The sequence below is a fragment of the Alligator sinensis genome, unplaced genomic scaffold, assembly GCF_000455745.1.
Source record: "Alligator sinensis unplaced genomic scaffold, ASM45574v1 scaffold1667_1, whole genome shotgun sequence".
In the NCBI taxonomy this organism is placed as follows: domain Eukaryota; kingdom Metazoa; phylum Chordata; order Crocodylia; family Alligatoridae; genus Alligator; species Alligator sinensis.
In genome coordinates this window covers 1,095,899-1,116,910 of record NW_005842504.1, presented here as the reverse complement: position 1 = coordinate 1,116,910, position 21,012 = coordinate 1,095,899, and the positions used below count along the sequence as shown (strand labels likewise).

Here is a 21,012-nt window from a genome sequence, read left to right as displayed (position 1 = left end):
TCTTTCCGTGCTCCACTGACTCCCCATTTCACTTCTGCTGCTATCCTTTTTCCCCTCATCGCCCTTCTCTTGTCCTTTTCCTCCCTCCATCGTACAACTTGTCTTTGCATTTTCTTTTGTGGTTGCAGTAACAGAACTCCTAGATGTGGCCTGCTCCAGTGCGATGCCCGGGGGAGGTACCAACCTAGAATTGGCCCTGCATTGTCTGCATGAAGCCCAGGGCAATATCTTGGTAAGTAACTGATGCCTGAATGACCGTTCTGGGATAACATGGCTTCTTCTGGGACCAATACAGCATTTCTTTGTAGCTTTAGGGAGGTGATGTTGAGGTGGAGAACGTCACTATTGCACATTGCTCAACATGAGCCAAACTTTGCTCTCGAGTTATACCGGGCTGTGTCATCAAAGCTGGTGAATCGACATCAGCCCAGCCGAGAGCAGAACTCAATTTCCTGCTTCTCTGCTGAGGGAACTAATGACTTTCTGTATTCATTTGTTGCAGAAAGCCGTGGAGATGCTGCTGTTTGGAGGACCTCAGAAGCCTGCATCCCACCCTCTTGCTGACTACCATTACACAGGTCAATGAGAAATCCACCTGTTTTTTGGACCAGTATGCTGAGATGCTAGTAGCTGAGCAGCGGTTGGCTAGTGCTGTGTTCTGCCTTTTATATTCTGGTTCTGCTTTAAAACACCAGCGCATCTACCTACAACCAAGGTTCTCACCTCTGGTGGTAGCAATAGCTCGCACCTGTTCAGGTTTAATCTGCTTTCGCTGTTTTCGTCTGTCAGGCTCCCCGGCTGTCTTCTTATGCAGCCCTTTAGCATGTACTGCCCTGCAGTGACACCCAATGGGAGAAGCGTGCCGAAACACGGCAGTGACAGACGCTTCCTCTTCTGTGCAGTTTTTCTGGTGGTGCACATATTTTACAGTCTGGGGCACCTGTTGGGCCAGCGTTAATTAGAGCTTTTCAGACTTTTCTAACTTTAATTAACTCATTACTGAAGCTTGATAGATTGGAATTTCATTTTTTTAAAGGGAAAAATGTCCGTACGTGAATAATAAAGTGTTTTAATTTTGTAAGCGTTGATGGTCCATTAAACATGCTATGCAATCTCATAATTTGCATCTTATTACCGTTAGGTTCAGATGTTTGGATGCCTGTTGAGAAGCAGTTGTTTAGAAAGGCTTTTTGTCTCCATAAGAAGGATTTTTACCTGATACAGCAGAAGGTAAGGTCTCTGCAGAGGGTTTGTTTTTTCTCAGATTAATAAAACACCTTCATAAGAAGTCTAGAAGTTATAACTTCATAACATAGATGGTATCATAACTTTTAGAAGTTCATGATTAGCTTCAGGAGCTCTGAAATTATTTTCACATTCTCCTGAAGAATAAAATATTTTGCGCTTTTTCTAACACATTTTTCACTTTAGTGGATATTTCCCCAAAAAACTTAAGTAAAAGGAAAAGAGTTACAGAGTTGCTGATTGTCTGTCTGGGGAGGTCAGGTACATTGGGCGGAGGTTTATATTTTCCAGCCTCGTAGATCTAATGTTTATTACTAGATCCTAAGGAATCCTTTGGGTTTTAATTATAATGCAGAAAGTCAGATTTCATAGAATCATAGAAAATTCAGGTGGGAAGGTACCTCAAGAGGTCACATCTAGTGCAACCCCCTGCTCCAAGCAGGACCAGCCCCAACTACATCATCCCAGCCAAGGATTTGTCTGTCCGGGTCTTCATAACCTCCAAGGACGGAGACTGCACCACCTCTCCGTTCCAGTGCTTTACTATCCCCCTAGTGAGAAATTCTTCCTAATATCTAACCCAAACTTCCCTTGCTGCAACTTGAGCCCATTGCTCCTTATTCTGTCATCTAGTCTAACTCCATTTCACGCTTAGCCAGCTTACAATACCCCTTGTATTTCGTACCATCCCTTCATCATAATCCAGCTCTTTGCATTTTTGTTGAAAATAAAAAGGCACCCATATAAGATGCTGCTCTCCCTAACTTAAACTGGTAGAACAGCAAAATCCTAGCAACATTAAAATAAGCATTTAAAGCCGAATCCTGCCCTCTCTCCAGCTCCTTTGTGAGTCTGGGAAGCTTCTCAGCCCTTTCCAAAGCCCCTGTCAAACAGGTGCCTAGTGCAGTATGATCATTTGGGCTGATTCAGGTCCAGGGGGTGCGTCTACATGAGATGCTGACTGCACAGTAGCCGACTAATACTGCACTGTAGTGCATCACAGCAGGGACGGTGCTAATACGCTACTGTGTAGTAGCGTCACTTAAAAGATGTTTACCGGCACTACTGTGCAATGACTCTGGTTACTGCACATTTATTTAGTACTTGCTCATACAATTACTAAATAAATTGGCAATAACTACTACGCAGTAGTGTCTCATGTAGACACGTCCAGGAAAGCAAGTTTCAGAGCCCCAGATGTCTCGGAGATAATGCCTCGTCAGCATGCCCTTCTGACTTGCAGTGAGAGATTCAGCTCAAGTGCTTGTGGCAGGTATTTTTCAAGGGTCTTAAGAGTTTGCAGTCATAAATCAATTAAGCCCCTCGGGCTTGTACTTGCTCCATATCCCAGTCACATATAGGTACTTACCTGGCCCCTATCTGGACACCTGTTACTGTAGGTAGTGGAAATACCTCCGTATTGATACATATTGCGGTATATTTGCATTTTATAGAAGTAACTGCAGAACTACTAATATACTAATATACTCACTGTGGATTGCTTCTGTTTTTCTCCCGTTAGATTCAGACTAAGAACGTGTTCCAGTGCATTGAATATTACTATATCTGGAAAAAAATAATAAAATTTGACCTCAGTCGAGCACAAGTGGTAGAAAAAAGGGTCAAGAGAGACAAGGATGAGTTAGAAAGCACAGAAGAAAAGGTAGAAAATTCCTGGGGACCATGTGAGAGTCGATTAATTTAAAAATCTTTCATTGCTTTAGGAGATGTGGAGGCATGTTTTTAGCAAGTTCTCCAGGAAACACTTTCTTCTTTAATATTCTATTGCTTTCCTTGTTTAACTTGCAGAGACCTATCAGATACTACTAGAAGAGCTTAACGTGCCATTATTCTTTCAGGATAGTATTTGTTCGTGATGCTCTGGCTCCACTGCTAATTAAAACAAGAGATTAAGATAACTCCCGGCTCCTAATTAGTCATCCAAAATAATCTCTAGCTCCTTATTAGTGAAGCTGTCGGCACGAAACGTATTGCTATCCATGTGGCATTCTTTGTGCCAGTGTTTTGCAAAGAAGAAAAAAATACCTTGCTGATTATCTGACACACAACATGGATATTACTTTGCTGTTTCATGGTGGCAAGCAGAGAAAAAAATTATCAGAGGTGCATGCAGGAGATACTTGATAATCTGGATGCATCGGAAGCTTGTTTTCACAACACTTGGTTCATTAGTAATTGTTCATTCAAAGCCTGTGCTTTCTGTTAACAGAACAGCACAAAGAACATGTAATTATTTACCAGATCTGTGATTATTTTTCAAGTCATTTAAATGAGTTTATTTCTTATTGAGTATTTGGAATTGAAAGGAGTTCCCTAGGCAGACTCGCAGTTGATAAATATTTGCTAAAATTGGATGCGTTTGGGCTGAGGGCTTCATGAATATCAGCCCAAGAAGCAGAGGCTGGAAACAACTGGAGAATAGTGTCTCCCCTTCAAGTAGCTGTTTATAGTGCTATGGAGGGTCAGAGGTATCGGCGCTGGAGAACGCTGCATTTAACATATGTAAAGTGCTGCTTTCTCTTCCTGAGGAAGGCAACAGAGGGCAGGGAGTCCATTCTCTGCTGGTGTGGACGGGCACAATTCCCCTGAGATCAGTGGAGCTGTGTTGATTTACACCCCTGAAACATGTTGGACAAACAGTTTCACAGAGATTCCTGACGGGTAGGAAATGGTTTTGAGTCCAGTCCCTAGAAACCTTCTAAGTCCCCTCTCTTGCCATGAACTTCATGGAGAATAAAGAGTTCTTGGAGCCCTGAAGGAATGGTTCCCTTATAGTTTAGGATCAGGATAATGTAGGTCTGGATTTGATGCACCCTGACCACCTGCCTGTTTTAGCAGGTGCCTGAAATTAGAATTTTTAAATCATAGCTTCCCATAGCTGTCATTGAAGGTTCAGTTCTAACTGGGGTAGCAACGGTGGGGCATCGGTAGAGATCGGACTCAAAGCAGTCGCTGGTATCTTCTACAATGTGTGGTCTGCCCCTGCTCAGAGCAGTTTTATGTGACAAAGTGCTTTAAAACGCAGATGACCGGTACCAGATTGTGCCCGTGCTCCCGCTGTGACTTGTGCATGTACACCTGAGGTGGTACCAGCAGCAGTAGCAAAAAGCCTTGCACAGACAAGGTGCTAGGCATGGAATCGGAGGGTTTCTTCAATCCATTCTGAAGGCCATCTGCATTCAAGCACATGCTGGAGTTGAGCTGAATTTTCAGCATTTGGATTTGTGATGCACTATTTTTGAAAAGATCATAGTATCATAGAAAATGAGGGTTGGAAGGGACCTCATAGTTTCATAGTTGGTTGGGTTGGAAGGGACCTGAGCAGATCATCAAGTCTGACCCCCTGCCATGGCAGGAAAGGATGCTGGGGTCAAGTGACCCCAGCTAGGTGTCTGTCTAGTCTCTTTTTGAAGACCCGCAGGGTAGGGGTGAGCACCACTTCCCTTGCAAGTTGGTTCCAGCTCCTAGCCGCCCTGACAGTGAAGTAGTGCCTGCTGATGTCTAGCCTGAATCTACTCTCCATCAACTTGTGGCCGTTATTTCTTGTTACCCCTGGCAGTGCTTGGGGGAACAGAGACTCTTCCATTCCCCGCAGGTCCCCCCGGTAAGTTTATAGACGGCCACCAGGTCCCCTCTCAGCCTTCTCTTGTGGAGACTGAACAGGTTCAGGTCCCGTAGCCTCTCCTCGTAGGGCCTGCCCTGCTGCCCCCTGATCATGCGGGTGGCCTTCCTTTGGACCCTCTCCATGCTGGCCACATCCCTCCTGAAGTGCGGTGCCCAGAACTGGGCGCAGTACTCCAGCTGTGGCCTGACCAGTGTCGCATAGAGGGGGAGGATCACCTCCCTGGACCTGCTCGAGATGCATCTGTAGATGCATGACAAGGTGCGGTTGGCCTTCCTGACCGTGTCCCCACACTGGCGGCCCATGCTCATCCTGGAGTCAATAGTGACTCCAAGATCCTTTTCTGCCTCTGCGCTGACGAGAAGGGAGTTCCCCAGTCTGTAGGTGTGCTGCTGGCTCTTCCTCCCCAGGTGCAGCACCTTGCACTTGTCAGTGTTGAAACCCATCCTGTTCTCATCTGCCCACCCCTGTAACCTGTCCAGGTCTGATTGCAGCCTGTCCCTCTCCTCTAGTGTGCCCACTTCTCCCCACGTCTTAGTGTCATCTGTGAATTTGATCAAGGTGCTTTTCACCCCCTTGTCCAAGTCGCTGATGAAGATGTTAAACAGTGCAGGCCCAAGGACCGAGCCCTGGGGTACCCACTGCCCACATCCCTCCAGGTCAAAAATGACCCATCCACCACCACTCTGGGTGCGGCCCTCCAGCCAATTTGCAACCCATCTGACTGTAAGCATCAACACCACAGTCGCCTGATTTTTTTTTTTTTTAATGACTCAGGAAGTCATCTATTCTAACCCTGTGCTCAGAGCAGGACCAGCCCCAACTAGATCATTCCAGCCAAGGCTTTGTCAATTAATTTTCTTGTAGAATTAATTTTCTTTGACTTGAACTCCGTTGAATTCTCCAGCTACAACAGGGAAAATGCCTTTAATCTGTATTCTGTAACTTGCAGACTGCCTGCAGCCCATGGAAAAGGCATGGTCCTTTGCCCAAACACAACATGAATATAAAGCCAAAGAATTACAGAAAAGCATCTAATGACGCATACAGTCCAGCCTTCGGTCTGAAGGGAACTCCAGCCCAGCCCGGAAGTACAGACTGTCAGGGTGTATTTCCATGTAAAGAGTGTGAAAGGTATTGGTTTATTATTTATCCTAGTATATTCAATGATTTTTTTTTTTACATAACTGCTCAGTTCAGTTTGTTTGCATTTTAAAATAAAGGAGTACATCTTCCTAAAAGATAACATTTTAAACATGAAGTTTTAAAGGTACTTGGTTTCAGGTATGATGGAGCTGGACTGTTCTCAGCGGGGGCAGATGACAGAACAGGGAGCAATGGGCTCCAGTTGCAGCAAGGGAAGTTGAGGAAAGGCAAATTTTAGGAAAAACTTTCTCACTAGAGGGGTGGTGAAGCACTGGGAATGGGTTACCAGAGAGGTGGTGGAGGCTGGTCCTGCTTGGAGCAGGGGGTTAGACTAGATGTGACTTCTGGAGGTCCCTTCAACTCTCATTTTCTGTGATTCTCTGATGCCTGACCCTCACTGAGCCTTCTTGTAGAGGCCATGTGACTTTACAGCCACAAATAGAATCATAGAAAACGAGGGTTGAAGGGATCTCGGGTCACATCTAGTGCAACTCCCTGCTCCAAGCACGACCAGCCCCAACTACATCATCCCAGACAAGGCTTTGTCTAGCTGGGCTTTGAAACCCTCCAAGGATGGAGCTTCCGCTACATCTCTGGGTAGCCTATTCCAGTGTTTTACTACCATCCTAGTGAGAATTTTTCCTAATATCCAACCTAAACCTCCCTTGCTGCAGCTTGAGCCCATTGCTCCTTGTTCTGTCGTCTGCCCCCACTGAGAACAGTCCAGCTCCATAACTTTTTTTTTTTTTTTAAACTGTTTCTTCTCTCTTGGGGAAACTGGCCAAATGAACCAGGCTCCAGGCATAGTGCTGTTGAATTCACAAAGGAAATGTGTAAAAATAGGGGAAAATATTCTCCAGCCTGCTAAGGAAATGTCAGGTGTGGTGCCTGGAAATGATAGAAGGCAAAATGACCTGGGATAAAAATGCAATCCGTTTAGAAGCTGAGCGTGACCCTTGAAAACATTGAACCCCAGAGGTGTCGATGCCTGCACATCTGCAGACTTAGCCCCTGAGAAGCATGGGGATGTATAGCGTCCAGCTACACAAACTACCATTGATATCATTGGAGAATCAATGGGAGAACAGTGACTGCCCCTACGGCTATTGCCAAGTCACCCGTGTTCCTCTTCCTTTCACTGTAGGTGTAATGCTTGTAACTTCTCATTTCAAAACCAGTGCTTCATTTAGCCTGGTCTCCCCAAGACGCCTAGTTTCTGCTGAGGAGAGGTGATAACAGGAGAAGAAAGGGAGGGAAGGTATCGCAACTTAGGCTGGAAAAGCCTCTGGAAAGCTGTGTCAGAGGAGAACAGGAGTCCAAACTAACAGGTCCTCGTTTTCTAACTTCTAGGGTGTTTGACAAGGTAAAAAGTCGAAATGCTCACATGAAGCGGCACCGACCGCAGGAGCACGTGGAGCCACTGGTAAAGAGTAAGTGGTCCATAAAACAAGTCAGAAACGAGCCAGAGCTGGAGGAGACTCAGGTGCTGACCTCCTCCAACGGTAACTGGGAAATCGTGGTTGCTGAGTAGCGGTGAAGGCAGCCTGACTTCTGCTGGAAAAGTGTGTAAGCATTTTTAGCCCCTGAACAGGTGTTTTTCCTACATATTCCATCATGTGTGACATGCTGAGTCTTGAGCAGGGTTGAGTGACGTGACCGTGCTGTCAGGTCAGTCGCACAGATGTAGCTGCACTGATGCTGAAAAACACTCAAAACTTTTGCTAGGGCAGGAGCACCTGGTGAGGCTGCAGAGGCAAACTTCTCAGTCCCTGCAAAGAAACCCCTTCCCCCCCATACCTTATGGAAGGAGACCTGTATTGTTTTCTGTACAACGGAGTGCAAAAGCCTGCCTGGATATTTTCAGCACTTCGCACTAACATAATATTGTTTGCCTTGAGTTTGAGTTTAAAAAAACCAAAAAACAAAACAAAACATGAAGGCATTGAACGTTCTTTACTTACTTAGATCAACACTGCAACGATGCGTGTTAAATTAAGTATGCGTGCCTGGCATTAAACTACAATTATGCATGATTGAGAAAAAAAAAAAGTTGTTAATGACTGTAAGATAGCTGTTACACCAATACCAGAGGCTCTTAACTTCTGATTTTGTTCATTTGGTGGTGAGTGGGGGGAGCCTTTCTGCTCCATTTACAAGTAAAAGTTGGATGTGGATACCCCTCATGTCTTACCATCAGTTTTAGGGTTTGGTTGTTGTTTGTTTGAAAAAGAACGCCCCCACCAAGGACAGAATAGGAAAATCAATGAGAAATTGCCATTGTATTTAATATATATAATTTTTTCCATAACGTGACGGTCACTTCTTGGATTTCAGTTTTAGTGTGTAGTGCTGTGACGATCTGTGGATTGTTATTTTGTATGTGCTTGCTTCATAGTTCTATTAAACTGAGTTTGTGAACTATGATTGTGAAAGTTCTTGTTCTCCGTTTACTGATTACTGCGGGGGGAGAAAAAACAAACCCAAAAGCAAAACTAGTTATACTAGTTCTGTTCAAACTGATTCTGTTAAATCTTTCTCCCTTAAGAGAGACCTGTCAGGCCAGGCCTCTCTGGGTCTGCTATTTGGTTCCTTGTAAACCAGTACAGCCTGTTCAACAGCCAGGTTGTCGGTGAGTAAACCGGCACTCCCACCTGGGCTATCCTGGGTGAGGACGGCGTGTGGATGCCCAGCAGGAATAAAAGCAAGACCTGTCAAAGGGTGGATGAGTTCCCTGCAGGGAACTCAGGTGAGGAGCTGGGCACCACCGGGTCACTTTGCGTGAAGAATCATGAGTGATGCACAACATCTAAGTGCCCCGACCGTCACATCGGCCTTGGGACTGACTGCACCATTTAAGAGAGAACATATTAAAACCGGTTCTATAAAAACGGAGCCGTTGCTGTGAAAGTTGTTGTTCTTTTACTGATTATTGGGAGGGGAGGAAAGCAAAACTGGTTATACCAGGCTGGTGGGCCGAAGCAACGTGTGTTGCAGGAACATGAGGATTTTGGAAGAACTACTGTAATCATATTATGTGTCTCAATATAAGCTGAGCCAGTTCCTTGCAGTCATGGGGTGGGCGAGTTATAAAGGTAAGTGCTGATTATGTCTGTCGCTGCTTGGATCGGAAAGCAGTTTACTAAATTATGACAAGCCGGGAGAGCTGAAACCAGGCAAGGGAGAGACTACCCTCAACCAGTTAGAATTTAATGAGATGTTAGCTTCATTCAGCTCACCGTACGCTAACCTTGAAACAACAGAATTTCATGCAGCCAGCAAGTCCTATGGGGATGGCAAATCTAATAGGTTCTGTTGCATGGAGAGCACAGGAGAAATTCTCTCAAGTCGTGCCTCCAGCTTGAAGCCCGTGAACAATTAAATCCCGCTGAAGACATAAGTGGTGCGTATGCCATATGCTTGCGCTCCACGTGGGCGTGAATCTTACCATCTGAGAACAGTTTATCCAGGGAGAAACGGAATACGTTGGAACAGCGGTTCACAGACGAGCCTGAACATAAGTCCCCGTGAAATCTCAAGGCATTGTGCGCCTTTGCTTTTTTTAGAGGAGATAGGCCAGCAGTTCTTACCTGCCTCTGGGTAAACTGCTTTGGCCCCACGAAGAGACACAGAAGTCGCTGTAGTTCATTGGAACATACAAATGATCGAGCAGGTTTTTTTTTGGTGGCACAACAGTTAAGTCGTGCGGCAGGATTTTGGCAGGGTTTTTAACCTCATTTATTCTCTGATTTGGCTGTGATATCACGCAAGATTTTTTATTTATTTTTTTTTTAGCAGCTGTGGAGCCCAAAGAATGGGGCAGGTGTTAACTGACCACTTTGGCTGCAGAACAGTGGGATTTGGTAGTGCCGGGATGTGAAGGTCACTAAGACTGGTGTTTTCCCCAAGAGGAGCGCAGAGCTGCTTCAGCCATTGCCCTGCTTTCCGGGCCAAACGCAAAACTCGCCTCAACTTTGCCATCCCCAAAACAACAGTGTGCAGCAGCTCTTTTCCCTGTCTTTTGAATCACGGTTTTCCACCAGAGGAAGAAGAATGGAGTTGGAGCTACACGAGACACTTTAGTCTCCTTTTATTTTATTTATTGCAAGGTGCACAGGTATTACAGTGATGATCAAGGCAGAAGAACCTGAAAGAAACTTAAGTCTCTTTGATCTTCTCAGCTGTCTGGCTGTCCCAGTCTTCCTATCTCGAGCACCATGCCTGGTCCTAAATTATTGCACCGATTTTTGCCTGTTGCTTTATTTGCATAAAAAATAACAACCTTGCAATACCGCACTTGGTAGGGAGCTTGCGATTGTGTGTTTTGTTGGGCTTAGATGGTGAATCGGATATAACTAAGGGTCTCTTCCCGCCATCAAGAGTGTTGTTGTCAGACGGGTAGATTATCACGACAGTTTTGCAAGGCTAGAGGCGTTGAGCCTGGCCAGCCTGTTTCATTACTTAACCCTCAGAATGAGAGGGTTCTTCCTAATTTCAGCCTACATTTCCCCTGCGGCAGTAGCGTTTCCACCCCTGATGCTAGCTACCGGTGCAGCTGCAACAGGGAAGATTTTAGTGATGTGGTTGCCTCTAAACATGGTTTGAAATTGCATGCATTATGGCTCATGCTTGGTGATTGTTAGCAGCTAATGGCGACTCTCCCTACCCTGTGACAAGAGTCTCTCTCTTCCTAGCCTGGCTGTATTGTCCACCACGCCTTTGTCTGTTTGCACTAGGGACAGCATCTCCAACTATGCCGGCAGTGGTTCATCTAGCCCCTTGTGGTTGCACATCCTAAAATGCACTGCTCCATCTGCTGCCAGGGCTGCAGCGTCCTCTAGAGACTTGTGATTACTCCGTTGAGGCATCGTGGAGAAGCAGCCGGGATTTCCAAGGAAGCAGCACAAATATGGCTCGGGAGCATGACGGTTGCGGATGAACTGGTGCAGTTTGACACGGCTGCATCAGCTGTATCCAAGCGGGATAGAAGTGTCACAAAGCGGCTGCATGTGTCGGAGGGGATCGGAGGAAAATACTCAGCCCTTGGGTGCTGCAGCTTTCACTGACTTGCGCAGGTGGGTGAGGCCTACACCAGAGTGCTTTTGAGCACCCCACTCCTAGGATAGACGGGACTCACGCCATGTTAAACTTCACCCCTGAACTCCGCCCCCCACCGCAACCCCGGTGTTTTCAATACTGGATGTGCAGGTTTCTGCCCCGATTCTCACTGTTGTTTCTCATGGATTCTAAAAAGTCAAAGTTCTGGTGCAAGAACAGAATTTGGTCCAGATTTTCAGGGGCAAGCACCGCTCGCCGGTGCTCCAGGGCACTCTCATTGGCAGCGAAGGCCTGATCTGGCAACACGGCCGTGGCAGGGATGGCCAGGTACTGCCGGCTCATCCTCGCCACAGCGGGGAAGCGGTGCTCATTGCTCCTCCACCAGTCCAGCGGGTTGGTGCTACGTTTACACAGTGGCTCCACGATGTAGTTCTCCAGTTGCTGATGGATCTCGGGCATGCTCTCTGTTGGGTCCTTCCCCAGAAGGATGTCATACATGCTCTGGGACTGGCTGCCGGAGCCCCTGTCCTTATGAGCTGGCAGCTGGCCCCCGGCTTCTCCCCCTTCTGCCTTGTAATCTGAGTTTGGCACCCAGAACGAGGCAGGAGGTGGGGACTGGTGGTTAAACATCTGTGACAACATATTTTTGACTCTCCTGTGCAGCTCGCTGCGCAGGGTGGGGCTCAGGAACCTCATCTCCTTGAAACGCGGGTCCAAGAAGGAGGCGATGACAGCTGGGCTTTCCAGCACTGTCTCGTCCTCCGAGATGCCCCAGCGCTGCATCAGCTGCGCCCGTATGTTGCCCACCACGGTCTTGATGACGCTGTTGGACTCCTCGCACTGCTGCCCGATGGCAGCGACGATGCCGTGGATGCATGGCATCAGGGAAGAGATGGAAACGTTCTGCTCCTCGCGCAAGAAGGACGTGGCGATCTTAATCGTCCTCATGACGGGCACCAGGTCCTGCAGGAGCTTCCACTGGTGGTCAGCCAGGTTCTGAACAGCTGCCGTGCCCTTGGGGTGTTCCTCCAGCACGGACATGATGGCCCATTTGAGGTCCAGGAGGCTCTCGCACATCTCGATGGTCGTTATCCAGCGGGGCCTGGCGTCCATGACAAGCTTCAGCTTGGTCTTGTTGATGGCCTCCAACTTGCTGTTCAAGGAACAGGTGGCTTTTGCGTCCTGCTGGAAGTACCTCACGATGCCTCTGGCGGCACTCAGAGCCTCTTGTACCTGCTCCACCTCCAGCCCAGCCTGGATGCACAGGTCCAGCAAGTGGGCGGCACAGCACAGGCTTGCCCAGCCGTAGGCGCCCTGGAGTTGCTCCGAGTTGGCGGCTGTGTCGCGTAGGCTGTCGTGTATCACGCAGGACACGGCCTTGCAGGACAGCCCGAACTCGGACAGGACAGTGTAGAGCCTCTCCCCGAAATCGCTTGCCCCTTTGTTCTCGTGCACCGGCTGCGTTTCCAGGATGCATCGGGCCCAGCGCCACTCCCCATCAATGAAGCTTGCCGTGACGGTCAGGTAGGGCTGGCTGAGCTGAGAGATCCAGGACTCCACGCACAGCACGACGGAGTGAGCCGTTTGCAAGTAGTGCTCGAGATGCTGCTTCACGACGTTGTACCTGTGCCACAGCATGCTGGACAGCTGGGCCGGGGACGGGAGGGTGAAACTCGGCTCCAGGTAACCGAGGAGGAGTCCGAAGCCCTTGTCTTTCACCATGGAGAGCGGGTGGAGGTCGCGGAATATCATCTCGAGCACTAGCTCCAGAATCATGTCGGTCCTGGGTTCTAAGCAGGGTGTGGGGTGGTATAGGTTGTTTTCTGGCGTCATCTGCCTGGCCCGCTTGATCCCGTTCTCTGGTGCCGCATAGTCGGCCTCAGATGCCTGGTCATCTTTCAGCTGCGACAGCAGCGTGTCACGGATGCTGTGCTTCCGCACCAGGTGCTCCCGCATCGTGGTGGTGCTGTTGTGGAAAGACAGCTGCTTCTTGCACACGTTGCATTCCACGTAGGCATCCCCCAGCTTGGTGTAGTAGTTCCACACCTTGGATTTGCGACGGTCAACATAGAGCGCTGTGCTCGTGCCGTCGTGGCCCGCCCCTTTCTCCCTCTTCCTCCTGGAGGACGGGCCGAGGTTGGCTGCCATGTTGTACGTGTTGAACACCATGGAGATTTCCTCTGTGGGGGGAGGAGAAATGACAGAACGGACATTAATTTCACCTGAAACTAGCATGAAAGCCCCTGCCGTGTGTTGCATATATTGCGCAATTCGCGGGTGAATCGCGCAATAAACTTAGACCGGCCATGCGTGCAAAGCAAGACCGGCCACCCGTCCAAAGTAATTATCATGCAATTAACTGGTTAATCATGCAATAACTTTAGACCCGCTACACGTGCAAAGTAATTACCAAGCCATAAAAATGGCCATCCAGCTATGAAAAGAGCCAACCAGCTACATTAGCGCTTGAAAACTCATAACTTTTTAGCTGGTTTCTATCCAGCTTCCATTCGAACCAGTGGCAGGTCCCTAAGAGAAAGAAGACTCAGCTGTTTCATCTGCTCTAAGGGCACTTGTAGGCAAGCGTTCTGGCTAAGAGGCCAGTGTTATATTGCTACACACGGGTGCTAGAGCTGGTGTGGAAGCTGTCTGTTCCTGAGCTCCATGGGCAATCCCTGAAAGCAGAAATATGCTGGGCAGACCTCAGGAGGCGGTAGGATGTTGCTAAGACTTTGTAAAGCCAGCAAAAACACCCCCAGGCAGGTCACCAAGTCTGAACTGAGACAGGAGCTTGGATGCAGATGTTCAGTCACTTTGGGCAAAAGGGAAAAGTCGCTAAATCCAGGGACAAACTCCTTAGGTTGGCAGTGATGCACTGATACAAAAGTGCCTTGGCTGAAGGCGTTTTATAGATGGTTATAACCAAGCTTATGTCCGGCAGAGCTCCTTATCAGATCACAGAAACAAAGAAAATTCAGGTTGGAAGGGACCTCAGGAGGTCGCATCTAGTCCAACCCCCTGCTCCAAGCAGGACCAGCCTCAACTACATCATCCCAGCCAAGGCTTCGTCTACCTGGGTCTTCAAAACCTCCAAGGGTGGAGAGTCCACCACCTCTCTGAGGAGCATTTTCCAGTGCTTCACCACCCTCCTAGCAAGAAAGATTTTCCTAATATCCAACCTCAACTTCCCTTGCTGCAGCTTGAGCCCATTGCTCCTTGTCCTGTCGTCTGCTCCCAGCTCCATCCTCTTTGCAGCCCCCCTGCAGGGAGCTGAAGGCTGCTATTCAATCCCCCTCGGGCTTCTCTTCTGCAGACTCAGTCAGCCCAGCTCCTTCACTCTCTCCTTACCAGTCCTGTCCCCCAGCCCCACAACCATTTTCATTGCCTCCACTGGACTCTCTCCAATGTGTCCACATCCTGTCTGTAGTGGGAGGCCCAAAACTGGACACCGGACTCCAGATGTGGCCTCCCCAGTGCTGAATAGAGGGGAGGAATCACTGCCCTGGATCTGCGGGCAACGCTCCTACCACTGCAGCCCAGGATGCCGGTAGCCTTCTTGGCAACAAGGGCACCTTGTTGGCTCATGGCTAAATGAATGATTAGAGCAGCTCATCATCACTGAGAAACCCCTTATCCATGATGTATTTGCAGGTGCTGAATCAGAAGGCTGCCGCTGCGCCTGGCGTTTTAACACAGCTGAATGGGATCTTGGCAAGCTGCTCGGTTGAGAAGAGACCAAAGGCAGGCACCTACCTTGCACGATCTGGGGGTAGGATGGAGCAATGACGGGCAGAGACGGCTCCTCTATTATCTCCTCTTTGGGTTGCTGCGCGTCCCCTCCACCATCTTCTGGCTTCACGCCTTTCTGCAGGAAAGGAGGCACCCTCTTGGCGTTCACGTCTGCCATTGCGTTCTTTGGGAGCATCCCAGGAGGGAACACAAAGAGCGGCTGTTAGAAGGGTCACCCTGGGGGCCGTCCGGCACCACCAACACCCGTGCCCGGGGGGGGGGACACGATGAGATTCATGTTCCAGCCCCTGATCCTGCTCTTTTAAGGACGTTACGTCCAAGCAATAACTAACCCGCAGGCCGCGCCTGTCACCCGTGAATGTCCCAGAGCTTCGTGGAGGCAGATCAGTCCTGTCCCTGTGTGCTTCTTCCACGACAGGGCTTTTATGGGGGAGCCAGAGAAGCACTGGGCTTGGAAGAAGACCTGCTTGGATCTACTGTCTAGCACGCCGCAGCACAGGGAATTCCTGTTCCCTGCAAGCATGCGATAGCCCTCTCCATCCTGCAGCAACGGGCTGTCGGAAAAGAGCCCGAGCCAATCGAACAGTGGCACAAAGGGCTGGATGTAGCTCGGTCCGAGGGAAACCTCTTTCTTTTTCAAGCGGGATTTCCCTTGCGAGCTGAGGATAGCGGGCCTGGTTTCCAAACTGTCACGCGCCCCTTGCAAAGGGCAGAGGGGCTGTCTGCAAACCCCCCGCCCCAAAGGTGTCTCCCATCACAGATGCAAACGCCCTTTGCAAAGGCAACTGGGTTGCGTCTCCTTTCGAAGATGCTTGGCCCCATGTGCCACCGCTGGGAAACCTGACATCTGCCTGTCAAGTGACAGCGTTTCACGGGGGACCGGGGCCGCCCGCTTGGTATTTGGCGGCAGTGAGAGCTCACGCCAGAGCTCGATAGGATGGCAGGTGCTCTATTAAAACCCAAGGTCACCTCCACTGCCGGCACAAAGCAGAGAGAGCAAGGATGCATTGTCAAGGCAAGGTTCAGATTGCACCTGTCTGAGCACGCCCGGCAAAGCAGATCCTGACTCCAACCCCGCAGCCTTTCTCTCTCGCTGGGGAAATGCCTTGTCATTTCTTCCCACCCTCTGCAAGGGTGAGTCGCATCGCTTCACCCTGCCAAGTGTCCGGAAGAGGGGCCAAGGACATGGTGCAGAACAGCACAGAAGTCACGCTGTATTGCTTCAAGGAGTGGTGGAAACGACCCAGGTGGTGACGTCATGTTTAAATCCTACAGCTGATCGTACGCCGATGCCGGAGCAACAGATCCCACCCGAGAAATTATTCTGCAGCTTCATCCCCCCCCTTCCCCCCCCAAGGATTGCTGTTTCAACCTTCCCTTCTTTAAAACCCTGCAAACTTCCGACAATATGTGTGTATCTATCTATTGACAGATAGATGTGTGTGTGTGTGTGTGTGTGTGTATATGTATGTGTAAACATACATACATACATATATACATATACATACATACATATATACATATACATACATACATATATATATATATATAGAGAGGAGTGCATGGATTTGAAATGAAGTTTAGCCAGATGAAGAAGAAAACAGGCATAGGTCATCTCATACTCACTCCTTTGTTACCATGGGCATGATACGGGCTGCTGGGTTGTTTGCAGTCTCAGCTCTGTGCCGTAAAATGGGATATATCTAACCTTTCATCTGGAAGTAATTCATTTAGGGCTCCTCTCAAAAGTTCAAGCCAGGATGGAAAGGGAGCTGATCTGAAACGGAGGGAGCTCGCGAGGAGGCTGGATGCCTGTCAGAGCCCCGATGCAACGTGTGCAGCGAGTGTGTGCTTGCTGGCAGACAGGGAGGGCCGCGCCGTTTGCATTTATAACAAAGCAGAGTGCGGAGACGGTCTGATTAATCACGATCTGTTTTGTTGCTGAAGGACAAATTCTGGCTGTGGGTACTTGGTTAACAGGGCGTGCTGTTGGTTTTTTTTATAACAGTAAAGATGATTCATCATTGGAAGTGGTGGCTTCTGCATCTCCTGAAGTCTGCAGACCGAGCCGGACCGTCTTGGATCCTTTGTTGAAACGCATGGGATTGGACTCAATAAAAAGATAAAATCCTCTTGACTGGAGGTTGACTCAGTGGCGGCAGGCGACAGGACAAGGAGCAATGGTGTCACGTTGCAGCAAGGGAAGTTGAGGTTGGATGTTAAGAAAAACTTTCTCACGAGGAGGGGATAGTAAAGCACTGGAACAGGCTTGACTCGTGTTAGTAGAGAGAAGGTGACAAAATTGACCTTAAAAGCTATGCCTCTGCGAAGCCCGGGATTTGACCCTCACAAACATAGGGAATATGCAACTTGGGTTGAAATATCTAGCAGTGGAGTTTGCAGCGGCTCGGTGTGTAGAAGTTGGGATTTCTTAGGTTCCCTTAGTAGCTGCGTCTAGCTATAGCCGCTGCTTCTACATCCCTCAAATGGGGAAGCTGCTGCTGTCACGCACCGTGACATCTGGAGCCGGGCTGTTCTCAGTGGGGGCGGATGACTGAACAAGGAGCAATGGGCGCAGGCCACAGCAAGGGGAAGTTGAGGTTGGTTATTAGGAAAAACTTTCTCATAAGGAGAGTAGTAACAGGAACAGGCTACCCAGAGGGGTGGGGGGAGTCTCCGTACTTGGAGGTTTTTAAGACCTAGGTAGGCTTGTGCAGGATGATGTAGTTGGGGCTGGTTCCGCTTTGAGCAGGAGGTTGGACTAGATGTGACCTCCGGAGGTCCCTTCCAGCCCTCCTTGTCTGTGATTTTATGATCTACGGAGTGAAAAATCTACCGTGGCAGCAGAAGTATTTTAACTCAGGAAGAATGGTCGTTTGCAAAAGGCTAGAGAGGACTTGTCTTGTTACCGAGCAGCCCCTTCTCTGCAGAGGATGCGAAGCCTCCAGTGGCAGTGCTACCACTGCCCCAGCCCATATCAGAATGCCTTGTGGGTTTGACGCTGGGGACAGGTGGGAGAACCGGCTGCAGACCGGGGTCTGCTGCTGCCAAGTGTCTGCCTACCCCCCTCCTCAGGTGGGGGACTACATGCAGGTCGGTCCCCCGGGCAGCATGGAAGTGCCCCTAGAAGCATGGGTTTGATGCTGGGGCCGGTCAGGCCACGTGGGACAACTTGCCCCAGACCGTGGTCGCCTGCCAGCAAGTGCCCGCCTACCCCACCCTTAATGGTCGGGGACCACACACAGGTCGGTCCCCTAGGCAGCTCAGAAGTGTCCCCGGAAGGGAGCGGTAAGCACCAGGGAAAGCAGGATCATGCTAAACCCGATAGCGGAAGTATCTATGGAGATACACGATGGTAATGAAAGCATGATGACGCCCCTTTACAAAGCCATGGTGCGTCCGCACCTTGAACACGGCGCCCAGTTCCGGTCCCCGCACCTCCGAAAGGATAGAGAAGAACTCGAGAAGGTCCAGAAAAGGGCAACAAGGATGGTCAGTGCTACAGAGGGGCTTGCCTAGGAGGAGAAGACGGCCGAGGCCAGGCCTGGTCAGTTTAGAGAAGAGGTGCTCGAAGGGAGGCAATAAAACATTTAAATGGTAAAGAGAAAGTTGATGGGAATTTATTATCGACTTTCACCAGTCGTGTCCTGTGCAAGATTGTCGACAACAGCCATTTAGCAGCAGTTGCCGATTCGTTAGAAGCGCTTCTGCTAAGGCCGACAAGGTTCTTTGGGGGAAATCCAGTATCGTTTATTAGACCAGTTAAAATAGTTGGAAAAATGATTTGTTGCAAGCTTTCGGGTTACAAACGCCCTTCTTCAGGCTTATTCACCAGACAAAAACCGAAGGGTCACAATAGGAAACTAATAGGTAGTTGGTTTTTCCACCCAGGACGAATGAAAGGGGGGAGCTTGTGGCCACCGGGTGCAGCGGAAGTGGAGAGTTCATCCATGAAGGGATTGGACCTGTTTTTGGAGGAAAGGGTCAGTGGGAGTGTGGGGCACGGCCTCTGGATCAGAACATCCTCAACCTTCAGCAGCGCTTGTACACGTGACATAAAGTGGCCGCAAGTGGGAGAGGAACGGGGGGAAGAGCCCTGCTCAGACCCATGCTTTGGGGTTGTTGGTCTAAGGACATAGGCAGGCAAGGGTCGTGGGGAGATGTGATCTCTTTTATTATTTATTATTATATGTAGTTGGTCTAATAAAAGAGATCACATCTACCCCAATGCTCAGAGCCAGTCGCTTGCCCTTCCAGCTCCGCTGTCTGCCGCCACGGGGCGCAGGAGACCAGGCGGGACTCGCCTAGGGTCCGACCCCGTTCACGGTTGCTCGGCTGCTCTTAGATAACACTCGGTTTCCATCTTGGAAGACGCCTATCGCCCCGGCCCAGCTGAAAACTGACGAGCGCCTATAGCGAATATCTGTGGGTTATCCACGCTGAGACAAGGAGGCGTGTCGTAATATCGGCGTCTGCAGTCTCGTTAGAAGACCGGTGGACGTCCTCATTCCACGCTTTAATTGCCCTTGGAGGGGACAAGCCCACGCGTGGCCCAACTGCAGAATGACCCGGCCCCTCCTTTAGGCCGTGTCACGCGCTTGTGTGCGTGCCGGTGGCGATGGTGTTGTCATACGCTAACTGGGCACGGACGTGAGCCGGCGCTGTTTTCCGGGGGCTGTGGTTCGGGAAAAGCAACAGATGCTGCCTTATCACGTCTGCACATAACCCCCGTTAGTCCTAACGAAGGCAATTTAACGTTGGAATTTGCAAGCTGCCAGGGCTGTCCATAGGGGTTTGGTGCCTTGAGGGTATTTGCTGTTATAGGGGAAGCCCCTATAGGGACTTCCTTGCCTAGAAGCCGAATGTCCTCTCCCCTTGCTTACGGCCCTGTATAGCAGCTGTTCTGGATAGGAGCCTTGCTGTATAAGGGTAGGAGCCTAAGTCAATCCTGCCCTGTATAGGGACCCCCTATAGGGGCTTTTCCAGAGAGGAGCCCAAGGATACCCGTACTGTACAGGTGTTTAGTTCCAGCAGAGCCTAAGGATTCCCTCTTCGTGCCTGCCTCATATAGGGGCCTTTATAGGGGCTTTTCCAGACAGCCTCACTGGGTAGGGGTTTAGTTCCATAGGAGCCTAAGGATTCCCCCCCCCCCCATGCCCCATATAGGAACCCCTATGGGGGCTTTCCCAGACAGGAGCCCAAGGATACCCTCGCGGTGTAGGGGTGTAGTTCCATAGGAGCCTAAGGAGCCCCTCCTCAACCCTGCCACGTAGAGGGACCTATGGAGGGGCTTTTCCAGGCAGGGGCTCAGGGACCCCCCTACCGCTCGGGGGGCTTCGTTCCATAGGAGCCTCGGGACTTCTCCCCCAGCTCTGCCCCATATAGGGACCCTTCTAGGGGCTTTGACTCTATAGGTACCTAAGGCTCCCCTGCTGGATACAGGGGCATCCGCCCTATAGGAGCTGCTGTTGGGGCCTCCTTGGCAGTACTGCCATACTTTATCTAAACCTATATAGATACAGGGGTATATAACTATAACTATCTATCAATATAGATATCTATCTCTATGCAGATAGATATCTATCTAGATATATATATATGGATATAGATATACAATATATCTATATTGTATCTAAATATAGCTAGAGACAGTATCTATATAGATGCGTGTCATTTTATTTTGTTATTTTTTATTTTTACTCTATATAGATAATAGTAAAAATAAAAGTATAAAATAAAAATATAAAAAATATTTTTAAAATGTCGAATTGAAATGTTATAAAAATATAAAACGAAATATAGGACTTGATAAACCACGTTTAAAAATTATAATAAAGTATACATCTGTTTTAAAAAGTATACTTTATAGCTATTCCCCGCCCCCGCGCGCCTATAGCCCTGCAACCCCCCCATGGACATCACGTGACTATCTCCGGACGCGCCGACTCACTTCCGTGTCACGTGAGGGAGGAGGGGGCGGGGTTTCCCCGGGCACGTGCCGGCAACACAGCGTGCTCCCATCACGTGACTCCCCGCATCACTCCCGCCCCTTTCCCTGCTTGGTCACGTGACAAAACCTCTCTTCCCTCCCTCTTCCGCAGAGTTCGTCCCGCCCCTTCCGGGTAGTGACGTGTACGGCCCCGCCCCCTCCTGCCGGCGCTGTGTGTCGCGGC

General features: G+C 49.4%; 2 protein-coding genes across 9 annotated transcripts in view; one reads left to right on the top strand and one right to left on the bottom strand.

Moving 5' to 3' along the window:
- ZNF541 (zinc finger protein 541) overlaps positions 1–9,313 on the top strand; it is a 31,091-nt gene extending 21,778 nt beyond the window's left edge. For 4 of the 5 annotated variants that reach the window (XM_014523559.2, XM_006031402.3, XM_006031403.3 and 1 more), the window contains 6 exons: positions 129–232; positions 503–578; positions 1,142–1,230; positions 2,768–2,908; positions 5,841–6,022; positions 7,385–9,313. In XM_014523559.2, coding sequence (XP_014379045.1) covers positions 129–232; positions 503–578; positions 1,142–1,230; positions 2,768–2,908; positions 5,841–6,022; positions 7,385–7,565 — 773 coding nt within the window. In that variant the 3' untranslated portion in view covers positions 7,566–9,313. The remainder of the gene's footprint in view (positions 1–128; positions 233–502; positions 579–1,141; positions 1,231–2,767; positions 2,909–5,840; positions 6,023–7,384) is intronic. The other variant, XM_014523560.2, reaches the window with a different exon arrangement.
- Positions 9,314–9,759: 446 nt separating this feature from the next.
- Positions 9,760–21,012, bottom strand: part of LOC102381579 (zinc finger BED domain-containing protein 1-like) — a 14,518-nt gene continuing 3,265 nt past the window's right edge. Inside the window, exons 1-3 of one of the 4 annotated variants that reach the window (XM_025213048.1) lie at positions 16,466–16,860; positions 14,843–15,002; positions 9,760–13,269 (exon numbers count right to left, since the gene is read on the bottom strand). In XM_025213048.1, coding sequence (XP_025068833.1) covers positions 11,222–13,269; positions 14,843–14,996 — 2,202 coding nt within the window. In that variant the 5' untranslated portion in view covers positions 14,997–15,002; positions 16,466–16,860 and the 3' untranslated portion in view covers positions 9,760–11,221. Of the gene's footprint in view, positions 13,270–14,842; positions 15,017–16,373; positions 16,861–21,012 lie in introns of those variants that run through there. The other 3 variants (XM_025213047.1, XM_025213046.1, XM_025213049.1) reach the window with 3 other exon arrangements.